The sequence below is a fragment of the Maylandia zebra genome, linkage group LG2 (assembly GCF_041146795.1).
Source record: "Maylandia zebra isolate NMK-2024a linkage group LG2, Mzebra_GT3a, whole genome shotgun sequence".
In the NCBI taxonomy this organism is placed as follows: Eukaryota; Metazoa; Chordata; class Actinopteri; order Cichliformes; family Cichlidae; genus Maylandia; species Maylandia zebra.
In genome coordinates, this window is record NC_135168.1 from 38944370 (window position 1) to 38958678 (window position 14309).

Genomic DNA, 14309 nt, shown 5'->3' on the forward strand with positions numbered 1-14309 from the left:
AACCATTTTAGCATGGCTAAAAATACAGATGTGCACGGTCTGTTGACTTACTTCTGCGCAAGGCAATTACTTCAAAGGATGGGAAGCAATCTATCATCGACTCACACTTGTGCCCAGCATCCATTCTCAGCTACTCGGGTGTGAATGCAAAGGGGAAGCTGGGAGCTAAGAGGCAGCTTACATATGTAACAAGAGAGATTAATATTTATTGAAGAGAAACGGGAATTAGAGCCTGACCTATAATGGATGTATTAACAGTAAAAACTTCTCTAAATTATCAGTGGGTTGTGATCTGTAAAATAAATATTTCCTATCAGTGTATAATGAGTTAGACTCTGCAGAGAAAACACAAAACTTTAAGTTTAAACTCAGCCCGAGTGTTTTGTAAATCGTAAATTCAGCAGCTGAGAAGATGCGAGTGTGCCGGGAGACCCACAAGACTAGAAATATTTGATAGAGTGTGAATGACGATGGAGGAGGAGGGACAACAACTGGCACAGAGACGATGAGAGCTGCGAAGGATACGATCAGTGCCCTGGAAGATGACGCTGCCCTTTACCATCTCTCCCATGATACACCCCACTGACCAGATGTCCACTGGGAACAGAAAACGCACAAGCACGCACAGATGCACACAAACACACACACATAACCACACAGAAGAGATATTAACTTAAAAGTGACCAGATAACATCAACTAGATAATACAATCCACACTGAAAGTATAGTAACATAAAGTGACACACAGAATGATGGAAATCATGCTCTATGGATTCAAATTTGAATGAGAAACATTTAAAATGCGAAACACGAGCTCTCATCGGTTTTGGTGCATCTGCCAGCAGAGTCGCGGCCTGAGGCTTTCATCATAGCCATCTTCAGGCTTTTCTTTCTCTCGGAGTCAGTCTCAGCTTTCCACGCCTTTCTCCACAGCCTGGCTTATCAGTTTGCACAGCTGTTGCTCTCTCCCTCATTTTTCATGTGTGTAATTGCACGCACTTAGCAGGACAGGCTGTATTTCGTTTCTCTCTCTCACTCTCCAAGTCGACTGCTTGCTTGTCAGTGGTCGTCAGGGGCAAATACCCATCAGCTCCTCTTTTTCCCTGAAATTCAGCTTCACTAAAAATTAAAAGTTCTCTCTCTGAAAATATCTCCAGAGAATCTACTCCAAGTCCACTCAGCCATTACATAAATGTAAACACTTGGCAGGTTTCACTCCTATAAATGATTGGTCTCACAGCTTAGCTACATTCTTTGAAGAGCAGTTCAAGGACTACTTCCATTTTGCAAACCTACCCCAATATGATGAGTCATATTTCATGCTCCACCCTGTAATTAACCCAGGTCAGAAAAGATTGAGATAACCTGTCTGTTTAGCAGATAAATAATATCATGGGTAGGGCTGCCACGATTAGTCGACTAGTCACGATTACGTCGACTATCAAAATTGTCGACGACTGATTTAATAGTCGACGTGTCGTTTGAAGCTTTGTAAGATCCTGAAAGACGCAGGAATAAGTAGCAGGATTTAAGAGTGTAATAACAGACTGAAACAGAAGATGGCAGCACTGCATGTACAAGGATGCCAACTGCCGTTAAACCCCGAAGAAGAAGAAGCTGTGTCCCAGAATTCATAGCGCGGCCCAGCTCAGTTTCCAACAATGGTGGCAGCTAGTTGGTTTTACTCTTATTATTCTTTCTGGGTCACAAAATAAATGTTTAACATATTTTCAGGCGAGAATGTAGCTGTGTAAACCTCAAATATCTGCTCAGTTTATCAAGACACCACATATTTTCAAAAGTGCTCCGACGTTTTCAAAGACGTCTGTTACCCACTAGCTCGATAGCTAGCCGGAGGCTAGGCTAGGCTAACTAGAGCCGTGAGAACACCGGACTCCCGGCAAATCGTTTTCAAACCCACCGCCGTCTTTCGCTACTCAGGTTAAATATATATATATAAGTCACTTAGATAACTTCAAAATGTTATTGTTTGGCTTTTTTTTAGTATTTTATTTGTTCCTGAGTAAATCGGTTTGGCTGAGATTAAAGTTTTTACACAGCTGAATAAACGTCAAGCAGACAGCTGATTATCAGAAGTGTGAGATGCTCAAGAATTTACTCCGGTGTCCTGTTATATTTTAGATAGCAAGGAGTTTATTAAACCACAACAATCTGCAGATTTCATTAAAATGTAATAAACTATCATCTTGTCTTTATTTTTAGTTAGCACATACCTTAAACACTTAAAGCTGTAAGCTAATGATAGTTATATAAGAGCAGATGCTGCTGGTGCAATAAGCTGTATGTCCAATGGATGATCTGATTAGTCGACTAATCGCAAAAATAATCGGTGACTAGTCGACTATCAAAATAATCGTTTGTGGCAGCCCTAATCATGGGTCAGGTTTCTATCTCTGACTGCAATGGCTATACTGACAACTACACGGCTCTACACAGAGTATACATTTCTCAGAATATTAACTTAACTATTGCTTTGATTCCCCCCTCCAGATGTGTTTTATACAACTAAATAAACAATTCTTGCCTTTAATAAACAAAAATATCTCAGTGTCTCCTGGCTCCAGACAGAGCAACCAACTGTTGTGTGAGACAAACAAGAAAGGATACAGTCCTTTCCAGGAAAGAGGACTTTGTGAGAAATCATTTCAGCCATTATGCAGCCAACTGACCACAGGTCCACTGCAGCAGAGTGGTGGTATAGTAAACATATTTGTTAACATCATGCTAATATATCAAGAGTCAAACTTACTATGACGAGTCAAAATCACCATTAAATGTTTCCACTTTGTACATGAGAACCATTGCTAATATACACTCACCTTTCACTTTATTAGGCACACCTGTTCACTGCTCACTAATGCAGATACCCAATCAGCCAGTCACATGACAGAAACTCAATTTAGTCATGCAGACATGCCTCAAGATGACCTGCTGTAGATCATAGTGAGATTCAGAATAGGGAAGAAAGTAGGGCTGGGTTTTGATTATCGATTAAAATCAATTCTGGCTTGGATAACGTGATATTGATTCATTAAAATCCTGAATCGATTTTTAAATATAAATTTATTTTGCCTGAAACGCCAGAATCTCAGGTTAAACCTCACAAAATTTCTACAACCACCAAACAGCTAAAACAGTAAATGAGAGCAGGTACACGGATTCTGCACAAAGATGTAAAAACAAAACGCAGACCCGGCGCATCCGAATCAGTGAGATGTTGCCTTTCTCACGCCGTCGGGGCTGAAAGCAGACTGATTTTGAAGCGTCGGCGGGCACTTTAGGTTTACGTCCTTTTTGCGCTCGATTCTGAAGCTGCATCTTTTATCTCTCTCCAAACAATATTGACTGAACCAGCCACTAAAGATGATCCAAACTACGCTTCACATAAACATCGTCACAAATTTCCTCTTACTTTTGCTGTTTTGCTTCCACCACGATAAAAATCACACTTCATGTAGAGCTCTCTCTCTCCCTCTCTAAATCGATAATCAAAACCCACCCCTAGTTATTACCCACCAGTCTACAGTGTCAGTCGCTGTTTGTTTTTTGTTTTTTTACTTACGACAAGAAAGCCTCATTTCTGCTGTTCAATACTGAACAAATTTAAACTTTTTAAAATTATGCAAAATTGCAAAATGCTTAGCTGTGTCTCTAATCAAACCTCAGTAACTTTGCTCTGCTTCGTTTTTGATCTACTGCACAATATTTTTAAGGTCATCTGCTACAAAAACCCAGACCAGGAAAACAGCCTTCATGTTTTTCTGTGTTTTATCCTCAGTTACTTTGACACAAAGGAATCTGCTGTGATGCTCACACCTTTGATAAAGTCTCACAAGTGTCAGCTTTCTTTTTATAGATATAAAAATATAGATATGTACTGATAAGTGATCAGAATTATAATATTTCTGACTGTCTGAGGCAAAATTTCCCCAATTCAAATCAAATGAATCGAATCGGATTGTGGATCGAATCGATTCGGGACCTTGTGAATCGGATTCGAATCGATCCTAGAAATCAGTGACGATAACCAGCCCTAGAAGAAATGCAATTTAAGCGACTCTGAAGGTGGCGTGGTTTTGGGGCTGCTGATCTGCTGGGAATTTCCCAGTTCTGAAGGTAGAAGGGAGACCAACCAAGTACCAGCAGGGTGCATCTAATAAAGTGTTCAGTGAGTGTTGTTGTTTGGGGGTTTTTTTGGGAGCATTAAATTAATCATAAAGTTTAAAAAAACCTGGCTTTTCGAGAACATGAAGAACTCCAGGGAGCAGCTTGTATTGATAGTCCTGATGGGTTAAATGATTTTCGGACACGCTACATAAAGTCATGTTAAACAGATTATTAGAAAATAATTATTCTGAAAGAGAGCAGTGTTACATGTTGACCAAGTAGTGTTTAAAAGATTTTTTTAAGGCTGGTTTGTACTCACCATTTTCCTTGTACTTCATACCGAGAATGACCTCCGGGGCACGGTAATATCTGGTCACCACGTACGGGGTCATCATGAAATTAGTGCAGGCTGTCCTAGCTAAGCCAAAGTCCAAGATCTTTAGTGTGCAATCTGACTTAACCACAATGTTACTGGGCTTCAGATCCTGAAGGGGGAAAAAAAATTCGATAAATCTTTAGGAAAACAGGCACAATAATCTTAAAGTTGACAAGCAGATGGAAACGTAATACAACCATTTTAACCACTTTATAAAGTAAACTTTGGAAGAATTATCTAAATACAAAATGAATAATGTTATTTCAGAATCAAAGATATACTCATTGGCTAATGCTAAAATACACAAAACAAGCAAAAGTTTAAATAAATGCAAATTTTTTCATGTATTAATAAATATTAAAGAGCTGTCAGGTTACAGACACAACATGGGAAACGTTACACTTTTAAGCGCTATTTAAGTATTAAGTTACTGTGTTTTCAGAGTGACTCTTTTAGCCAGCAACACATTTACTGCTTGCACTTACCCTGTGGATTATGCCAGCAGAGTGCAGGTGCCTGATTCCACAAAGGATCTGGTATAGCAGGTAGGACATCCTCTCGTGGTCTAGGTCCATATGGATCACCTGGCATAGGCTGGCATCCATTAGCTCCATCACCAGATACCTGAGAGGAGGGGAACAAGTGCAAACTGTGTTTGTGTGCTACTGTGCGAGAGCTACAAGTGCAAAGAAAAGAAACAAAATAACAGGAATTTAAAAAACAATCAGAAAGAAGACAAAATAAGAAAGCAGATAAAGGAAATGTGACAAAAGCAAAGCGTGAAAAATAGAAACCAGAGAGCGAATGAAAGCAACGCAGAGGATTAGAGAACGTTGGAAAGTAAATAAGAGGATGTTTGTTAAATGAAAAAAAGACGCAAAATACTTCAGCTTAAATCTTTGCATGTGAGAGAAAACCAAAGCAGCCAAAAAACACTTGAGTGCCACTCACAGATCCTGAAATTCCTCCAGGGACTTCTGAGGCGTGAATACATTGATCAGACGGATGATCTGCAAGCAGAGAGACAAGCCGTTACTCTACTCTGTCGCTCTCCTACCTACTGGTGAGGCCCAACTAAAGGCACAGCAGGGCTTCTGTTACCCCAAACCAGAAATGTTATATTTAGTCCAAGGAGATGACTTGAACTTAAATTTATATTACATATGTTCTGGCTACCTCTTAATATTAGAAATATTGTCCAACACATGAGAAGATGGAAATTATCAACTTTAACATTTTTCTGCCACACCTCGGTTTAACCTTCATCAAATGTTCAACACATTTTATTGCAGGTCGAAAAAGAAGATTTACATTTTTGTGGTTGACACATTTGAGCAGCACCAGCTCCCTGTAGGCGCGCTTAGCGTGGGTCTGGTTCTGAAAGGGCCGACACAGCTTTTTCACTGCCACTGGTATACTGAGGACCGTATCTAGAGCAGAGCTGCAACAGATTTCATTAAAGAAAAAAAAGACAGAGACAAATGTTAGCAAAGAAGAAACTAAGTGCATCCCAGAGAAAACAGCTTATTCAAAAATTCCTAGTTACACATTCAGTTTCATTCACATTTTAAAAATAGTAAAAATAAAAATATAATTTTTTACGACCCTACTTTAAACATGATCGGGGCTGCACAGAGGAAAATAATCAGGTGTGAAATGTATAGTTTTCAGGGTTTTTATCGGTTTTCAGCGTTATTTTGTTATCGTTTTTATCGTTTACTCTGTTTTCCTGGGTCTTTTTACGTGTGTTATGAATAAATTTTCTTTTTTCCGGTACCGGTACTAGTTTTATTTTGTTATACTTATCCGCGACACCTTAAAGGCTGGTCCATGAAAATATTGTCGGGCATAAACCGGTCCGTGGCGCAAAAAAGGTTGGGGACCGCCGACCTAAACCACAGCAGTTTAACTCTCAGTAAAATGTATTTATATAGCACTTTTCACAGACAGAAATCACAAAGTGCTTCATAATAAAACCTACGAAAATAAAAGTATAACACAACAATGCAAATTAATAGAATACAACATAAAACAGGTGTGGGGTGCGTGTGAGGATAGATGACTCACGACTGCAGACCAAATCTACCCATGGGTTTGTACCCATAAAGCAACCTGAACCCGAACTGAATGGGGGCAGTGATTTACTGAAACATGTACAAAAACACATTTAAATACAGTATATGAGTGAAAGGGAGACTATATATAATTCCAACAAGTTTGAAAGTTAAAAATTGAGATGAACATCTTTAAACGTCTACACAGCCTGAGCCTGAGTCACGTAGTCTTCAGGAATAGTTCTCCAGGCTTCTTTAAGTAGATTCAAAGCTGTTCTTTGGATGTCATTTTCCATTGACTCAACTAAGGAAATCTGAATAAATTGTGTTTCTGTCTAACAAAGTGCCTAAAGACACACATTATATTACATTGGTTCTTTGCTAATATGTCTGTTTTGTACACCTAACTTAAGGGATCAACACTGAATCATCCCATAAGATATGTATATGTAAAATATGTATTTTACCTGGTTAATGTGTGTGGCAGGGCATGCTCTGCAGCGCCGCTGCAGGGGAGGCGGACGCACCTGAGCGCCACCCGCAATCACGCCTCGCCGCCTTGACATCTGCGCTATCTGTGCTGTTGTGTTGGTATGTGTCGGGCTGTGAGCTGAAAAGCTACAACTGGCTGTATGTGTACAGCAACCGTGTGTGAAAAGTGGCCTATAAAGAGGTGCTGAAAAGCATGTTCATGCAAACATCGTCGGTTCTGCCGTGGTATGTTTACAATGGGACTTCTGCTCCTGAACCTCTGCTAACCTCCAAATAACTTCTGCAGAAGTTATTTGGAGAGGAAAGGATAATGGCTGCTGAAGAAAGAATGCCATTGGTCGAAAAGAGAGGTAAAACGATTTCAGTGGTGTGGAAACATTATGGGCTCGTGGAGTCAGACGTGGATCAAGTAGACATAGTGTGTAAACTTTGCTACGGTGTCGTAGCTGCACCACAGAGCAACACTACAAATGTATTCAATCATTTGAAGACCGCTCACAAAGTGACATACGATCAAACAATGAAGGAGCAGCAACTTTAGTTGACATACCTCAATGTCAGTTTGATGCAATTGTGCATTGTGTGGCTGCACAGCTTGCCTTGATGTTTGGTTATTTGTATGCATAAATATTATGCAGTATTTTTAAGTTCACTAAAAATTAATGTTTACATTTTTCATTTAGTTTTTATATTGCAAACATTTGCACTGTTATCAGTATTTGCACACTATTTTATATTATTTTTTGACAATCTTTAAAGCCATTATTCAACACATTGTTATTGTTAAATAAATATTATCAAATAATCGAGATCTCAATTTCAGTGAAAATAATCGTGATTATCATTTTTGCCATAATCAAGCAGCCGTAGTTCACAATAGAGAACAGCTGCTGACATAATGTGGATCTGAAGATCCATAATTGGCCTACCTGGGGTTGAAAGTCTCGATAAATGCACGGCGTTTTGGCGGGTACACCGGCTTCCGCGAGTGTGACGCTTATTTTGAGCAATGAAAAAATAATAGAATATAATTTTATTTTTATATTTCAATATCACAATAATCTTCCAATTTAGAACTACAAGTTAAAAAAGAACTAACATAAATAAAATACACTTCAGCTAAATACTTCCAGTTTATTTTCCCAAACCACGCGGAACCGCAGGTTGCCGACCCCTGGTGTAAGTGGTTTAACAAACAAAAACACAAAACAAAAATACAAATCTTCTGAAAATGGTCAGGTACATGGACTGGCCTCAAAAAGCAGCCAATCTCCAAAGAAAACCTTTGAAGACCATCAGAAAGCCTGGAGAAAGATTGCTCAAGAACAGAGCCAGAAAATCTGGCTCCTTGGAAACAAAACAAAGAAATAATGGCTCAGGACTTTTGCACAGTACTCTGCAAGTCTGACATTCAGGGAAATGTATCTAAAATTAAATTCAAGCTCCGTTTGATATAATCATGTAGCCAATAATGAATTAAGTCAAGGGTGCCAATATTTCTAATCAATAGCTTCAACAAATGTGAGATTTTCAGCTTGGAACAATGATATTGACATAACAGTACTTTTTCCAGCAACATTTACACTCATGATGGAAGCAAAAACACAGCTGACACTACTGATCACATTAACTGTGTCTCTATTTAAGAGTCGCTGCAAGCTGTGACACTTGATAATGAGCCAGCTTATCTAACACCTGACCCCAAAGGGGCTCAACCGATTCAGCAACAATCACTAACATGTGAATTATACAGCGTCAGATGTACACCGTAACCCCATTTTAATCCTACGCCACAATATTCTAAGTAACCTACACCTCCTGAGAAATGTAACTATGTGTTAACTTGAATGGTATGGAAGTTTATGGTGTAGGGAAAAAAGGAGTTTTTGTTTACTATGCAAGTTAGAATGCAGATTTCCCAAAGCAGTCTAAAGTTTTAACCTGTGCCCATTTAATCAATCAAAGACTGAAAAAAACTTCTTTGTCTTACCAAACAATGCCTTGGGCGCCAGAGCCAATGGGCCGCAGCTGCTGGTAGCGCCTGAGTACAGTGAAGGTGGAGTCCACCACCTGAACACTGTAGAACTGCCCCTCCGCCTCACTCATCCTGCTGAACAGTCAGGACCACCAGCGCTGTCTGCAGGACAAAGGAAAACAAAACAGATGAATATCACCACGTTCTAATCTCATGTACGCTCTCCTCTGCTCTCCGTTTCAAAGTGTGTGAAAAGGGCTGGAGAGGAGCACACAGCACAGCTTAACAGATGAGAGACAGGCTCAGTTGAATGTAGCATTTTATTGAGGTAAAAACTTTGAAAACCTTCTAAAACTAAAGATGAACTTGTGTGTTAGGGCCCAAAAAATATCTAATCCAAGATTAACTTTGACTTGATTTGCATGGAACTTTAAATGCTTTCATTGATTAATTGATAACCTTACGTTTCTCCAATATTTTTTATGATAACAGAAGCATAAGGCTGGAGCTAAAGGCTGAGCCTTTAATGTTTGGTGTGCTTGTTAAAACAGAGGAGAGAGAAAGCTAACAGCTTACAGTTCCCTCAGTAAACACGAACATACCACGCACACTCACACAGGCAGCATTTAGCTTGAGTCTCTTCATTATTTCTTGAACTGCATCCAGCTTCACTACAAGTGTGCGTTCAGCTATCAGCACTGGATGAGCACATACATGTTAATAAATTACACGATGTGTTTGAGTGTTTATAACAAAATATGAAAGTGTTTCTTGGCAATAGTTTATGTGCGCATGTGCATACATCTGTGGGCGAGAACACATAATCGTGTAGCTACGCAACACCAAGCAGTCACGGCTGTTTGTCATTCCTTCAGAAGACAGTCATCAGTTTAAAGCAGACCAATTTTTTTCCGCCTTTAGCGGGGAACAGCGAGACAAGCACTCACTGGATTTCGTGGTCACAGACACAAAGTACTGACGAGAAAAATAAAGGATGTTTATGATCAAATGGACCAGAAAAAAAAAACCTGTAAAGCTAAAGTCACTGCAATAAGCAAAGAGCTACATAAGGAATTAGAAAGAGAACTGCTGTCAGATATCAAAGTGTGTGTCTTTAGTTTAAATGTTCAACTGGAGACGGAAACATTTATTTAAAAATTAATCAAAAGAAAATCTAATAATTGTAGTTCATTCTCCAATAATCAAGAATTAGCGTGCAAATTATTTCAATTATACATTTACCTGAAGGTGATGCGTATTCTGAGTTTTATACAAGGAATACATTTCAAAATTAGCTGGAAGAAGGGGTCACATACCACTGTGCTGCATCACACTCAGTAAGTGCCACATTGTTGAATTAAGCTAGGCCATCAGTAAAAGATCACTGCCTGGAGATCAAACTAAGTTCCTTCAAAACCTATACATGCCTCAGCTGGGCCTTTTCCATGCCATGTAAAGCATAACAGCCACTGGTAATTGTTTTCAAACATGTCCTAAATAATCTCCAGTGCATGTGTGTGTGTGGATTTTCATTGTTCGCTTCGCAGTTTTAACTTCCATTTTGAGATGAAGAAAGAAAGTTATGTGTAAATAATATTACTGGTTGATATGCACTGGTATAGAGCTATATCAGCCAAACATTGTTATCGACAAATAAGGCGACATTTACTGATGGCACTGGTCCACGTCTCTGCTTGCCATTGTATATGATTGTTTATTTCCTACTGTGGTTTGTTATGACTTATTTGCCTGCTTGTAGGCCGGGGTTTTTGCCCATGAACAAACACTGGGAAAAAGCCTTCACGTGTAGGAGGTACCGATCTGCAACCTTGCCATTAGTCAGATGAAAAATGAATCCTTCTCAGTTACTTTCTTCCTCTGCCTGTCTCCTCTCTTTCAAACATAAATCCAGCTGGCTCTCTGACTACACCCAAAGGAAAAACTCCAAAGACCTTTACTTCCTTCATTCTTTTTGTTTTTCACAACTTCTTTGGCTTTGTCCTTTTCCTATTGTGCTACTAACATCCCCCTCAATTGCCTCGTTCCTACGGCCTCCTCACAGATATCTCCAATGATGGTCCTGACAGATATATATTTTCATGACTGCTGTGACTGACACGCAAGCTGAGCTTTTCTGTTTACATACATGTAAAACGTAGGTACAGGCAAAACAGCATGCTAATACCAAAGCTGTACTGCACGTCTCAACAGCACAGATCTTAGGCCACAGGACACAAACACCTTCTGCTAAAAAATACAGAAAAGACTATTTTAGCCTCACTGACAACAGCATTTTGAGATATTTATATTTTTTCATATAAGAGCTGGTGTGCAGCTTTTGCAACACACACATCAAGTTAAAGCATGCTCTGAGGAGACCATTACTCATAACCAAAACCACTGTAGCTTCATCAGTCACCTGGTGCCAGGTTAGTCACAACTACTGGGTCATTCTAAAGTCGATTCAGCACAAACACTGACAGGGAACAACTGTTTGATTAAAGCTACATACTGCTCAGAAAGCCAAACAGAAACATAGGCAGACACCTGCCACAGTTCTGGGCAGCAGGCTCTGAGGAATTTATTTAAAATCAAAAGGGAAATCGATCGTGTGGAAAAAAGTTCCCCAGAGATTCCTCAGCAACTGTGGGTACACTAAAAGGAAGAGACATCCCAGAACAAACTGCTTATGAATGATACCATTAATCATTACTAGCCAAGGTTAAGGGCGACACTGATGCAGCTGATCCTGTGAATGCAGATAAACTGCTAAAACACTTTATCAATCGCTACAGAGAAAACAAACAAAACACTGCTTTAGGTTGATGATTATTTTAAAAAGGATGATTAAACCATGTTAACCACAAAACTGCCTATTAATCTCAAAGCTTACAGGGAACACTGTCATCAACAGTGTCTCCATTTTTTCCCCTCAGACTGAATTAAAGGTAGACGTAGCTACTATGACATCATCCACTGGTTTGTGAAGTCCTGTTTTAACTCTTTTCCACATAAAGACGAGATTTAATGACCTCACCCGTACCCTTAATGGTGAGTTTCGATACCTCAGTATATATCAATAACCCTGATGACCTCACTAATGATGCAAACCCAGTCATTTTGTTCTATAAGCAGGCCTGAAATATGACAGAATCCGCTCAGTTCAGAAAAGAGCTTCAAGGGTTACTCGTAGTAAGAGTAAAAGCCTCGAGCCGAGTGTTTTCGCCGTGTCATATCTGGTTGGTGTTTTGAAAAGCGATGTGACAAGCGAGGGGTGAGTCTGACAGTGACACCGCAGGCTCAATAAGCACACCGTGTGTGATCCTCTTTTCTGAAAATTAGAATACCCAAAATTTACTAAATGGAGTTTATGTTGTATCGAAGATATGAGCGACTGAGCTCATTATGTCATCAGGAAAGTGTTTACAGAGGTCAAGCCTGAGGTCTGTTTTCCCGTAAACTTCTGCAGAACCGGAAAACACTGGTATCGGGGCCCTTGTGGCCATTGTTCACACATTCTCACTTACACAGTTATATATATTTACTCCCATAAATCAAGGCAGAATATAATCAACCAGTTGGGGAATATTACCTATTATACAAACCCTCCTGTGTACTATAGAGATTGAAAATGTGACGTCAACAGCGGAAAACACCAGCCCACGTAGCCATTTGAAAAAAAAAAGAAGAAGAAAAGGCTTAAGATACTTCTCAGTTGGTTTCACTTTTCAGGCCTGGAAGCCTTATTAATTTAATTTTTTTAACTGTTTTCTATGCAGCAATAGTTTATCAGAATCAGAATAGTATAGAATATCCAGTTTAGCTGGATGTTTTCTTAGTGCAAACAGTGTTACAGTTTTATGCCTGAGAAAATGTACTCAAATAAACTGTAAAGAATACAGTTATCTGGAATATGAATGAAAAGATGGGGGTTACGTACTCTTTCTCTTACCTGATGATACTTATTACACTAATCCATATTTATGCAATGGTATGATGATCAAAGAGTTGATGAGAGAAGTGACCTTCACACAAGCATCATGGACCTCAACCAAAGCTCGTGGCAGTGACTGTTCAGTTCAGTCTAGTCCAGGCTTGGGGGTCTGACGTGGCCTAGACTTGGGAGTTAAGATGGGGAGTCAGTGAGCTGGCTATGAGATCATATTAGCATGGCCTGAAGCCTCAGCATCTCATCTCGATGTAGCAGAGTTACAAAACACAGCAGGGATGGGTAAAACTACACGGGAGTCTACTGCTGCTGAACTAGACACACCAAATTAGTCTTTGAGAGCAGTCTCCCGGGGAAGAAGAAGGATGCAAATTAAAACACAGCAAACTTGGACACACTCTGAACATCCATGTGATCCCACTAAAAAGTTCAGTGCGCACAAAGTGGCTGAATCACTGACGGGCTCGCCTTGCCAATGACATGCCAGAAAAACCTAGCTTGGGCTGTGAAAAAAAAAAAATCCCCCTAGTTTTCATTGCATCTGCACCTGCGCTTGTGGTGACTGTGGTTAAGGTTTGTGAGCAGGCCTACACAAATGTCATTAATTTGGACTACATGTGTGTTTTCGAGGCTCTGTGGGTAAGGTATGCGCACTGACAGCTAAACGACGTGAATTTTTAGCATTTCATAGCGCTACACGCCTGCTCTACAACAGACACAGACACACACACACACACACACACACAGTGAGGTATGAAGTCACCCGGGTATGACACACCGTGGCCGCAGCACTGTTGGCACTCGGTGCTTTAACACAGTCAGAAACCATCGGTTTACACAGCTAAAGTTACACCAGCATTAACGACATCTGACTTTCCAAAACCTCAGTAAAGGTACGAAGTTAGCAGGGCCTACACTACCATTGTTTTTCAATTCTGTGGGCAGCAATGCGGTAGTCAGGCTGAACTGTAAGCTCCGGCGGACTAGAGAACGGGCAGCAGGATGCAGCTGCTGCGGCGAGACCTACCTTCTCCCTTCGCCTCTCCCAGGGCACTCCCATGCATCGAAAATATAGATAAAACACTCCCCGAGCTCCTCAGGCACAACCTGGGCTTGGAAAAGTTGAAAAGGACGGTCGGCCCAGCTGTCACGACTGACAGACCTTCCTTTAGTTCCTAGCTAACTCCAGCGGCAGCACGGACGGACGGGTGCGGAGGAAGGGAACGCCACAACAAGCAGAGACCCAGCACAAGCATGACGTCATCACGCAGAGTTTACGTGGGCGCAAAGTTTTTTTTTCTTCGCAAAACTTGGAAAACTTTTTCTTCTTCGTGT

The 14309-nt window shown here is 40.2% G+C and overlaps 1 protein-coding gene across 2 annotated transcripts in view; it reads right to left on the reverse strand.

Annotated features, from left to right (window-relative positions):
* Window positions 1-14220, reverse strand: part of mapk9 (mitogen-activated protein kinase 9) — a 22313-nt gene extending 8093 nt beyond the window's left edge. The window contains exons 1-7 of one of the 2 annotated variants that reach the window (XM_024804757.2): window positions 14002-14220; window positions 9041-9187; window positions 5816-5945; window positions 5456-5514; window positions 4990-5128; window positions 4448-4613; window positions 2629-2700 (exon numbers count right to left, since the gene is read on the reverse strand). In XM_024804757.2, the coding sequence (XP_024660525.2) occupies window positions 2629-2700; window positions 4448-4613; window positions 4990-5128; window positions 5456-5514; window positions 5816-5945; window positions 9041-9156 (682 nt within the window). In that variant the 5' untranslated portion in view covers window positions 9157-9187; window positions 14002-14220. Of the gene's footprint in view, window positions 1-525; window positions 598-2628; window positions 2701-4447; window positions 4614-4989; window positions 5129-5455; window positions 5515-5815; window positions 5946-9040; window positions 9188-14001 lie in introns of both variants that reach the window. The other variant, XM_024804756.2, reaches the window with a different exon arrangement.
* Window positions 14221-14309: the final 89 nt, after the last annotated feature.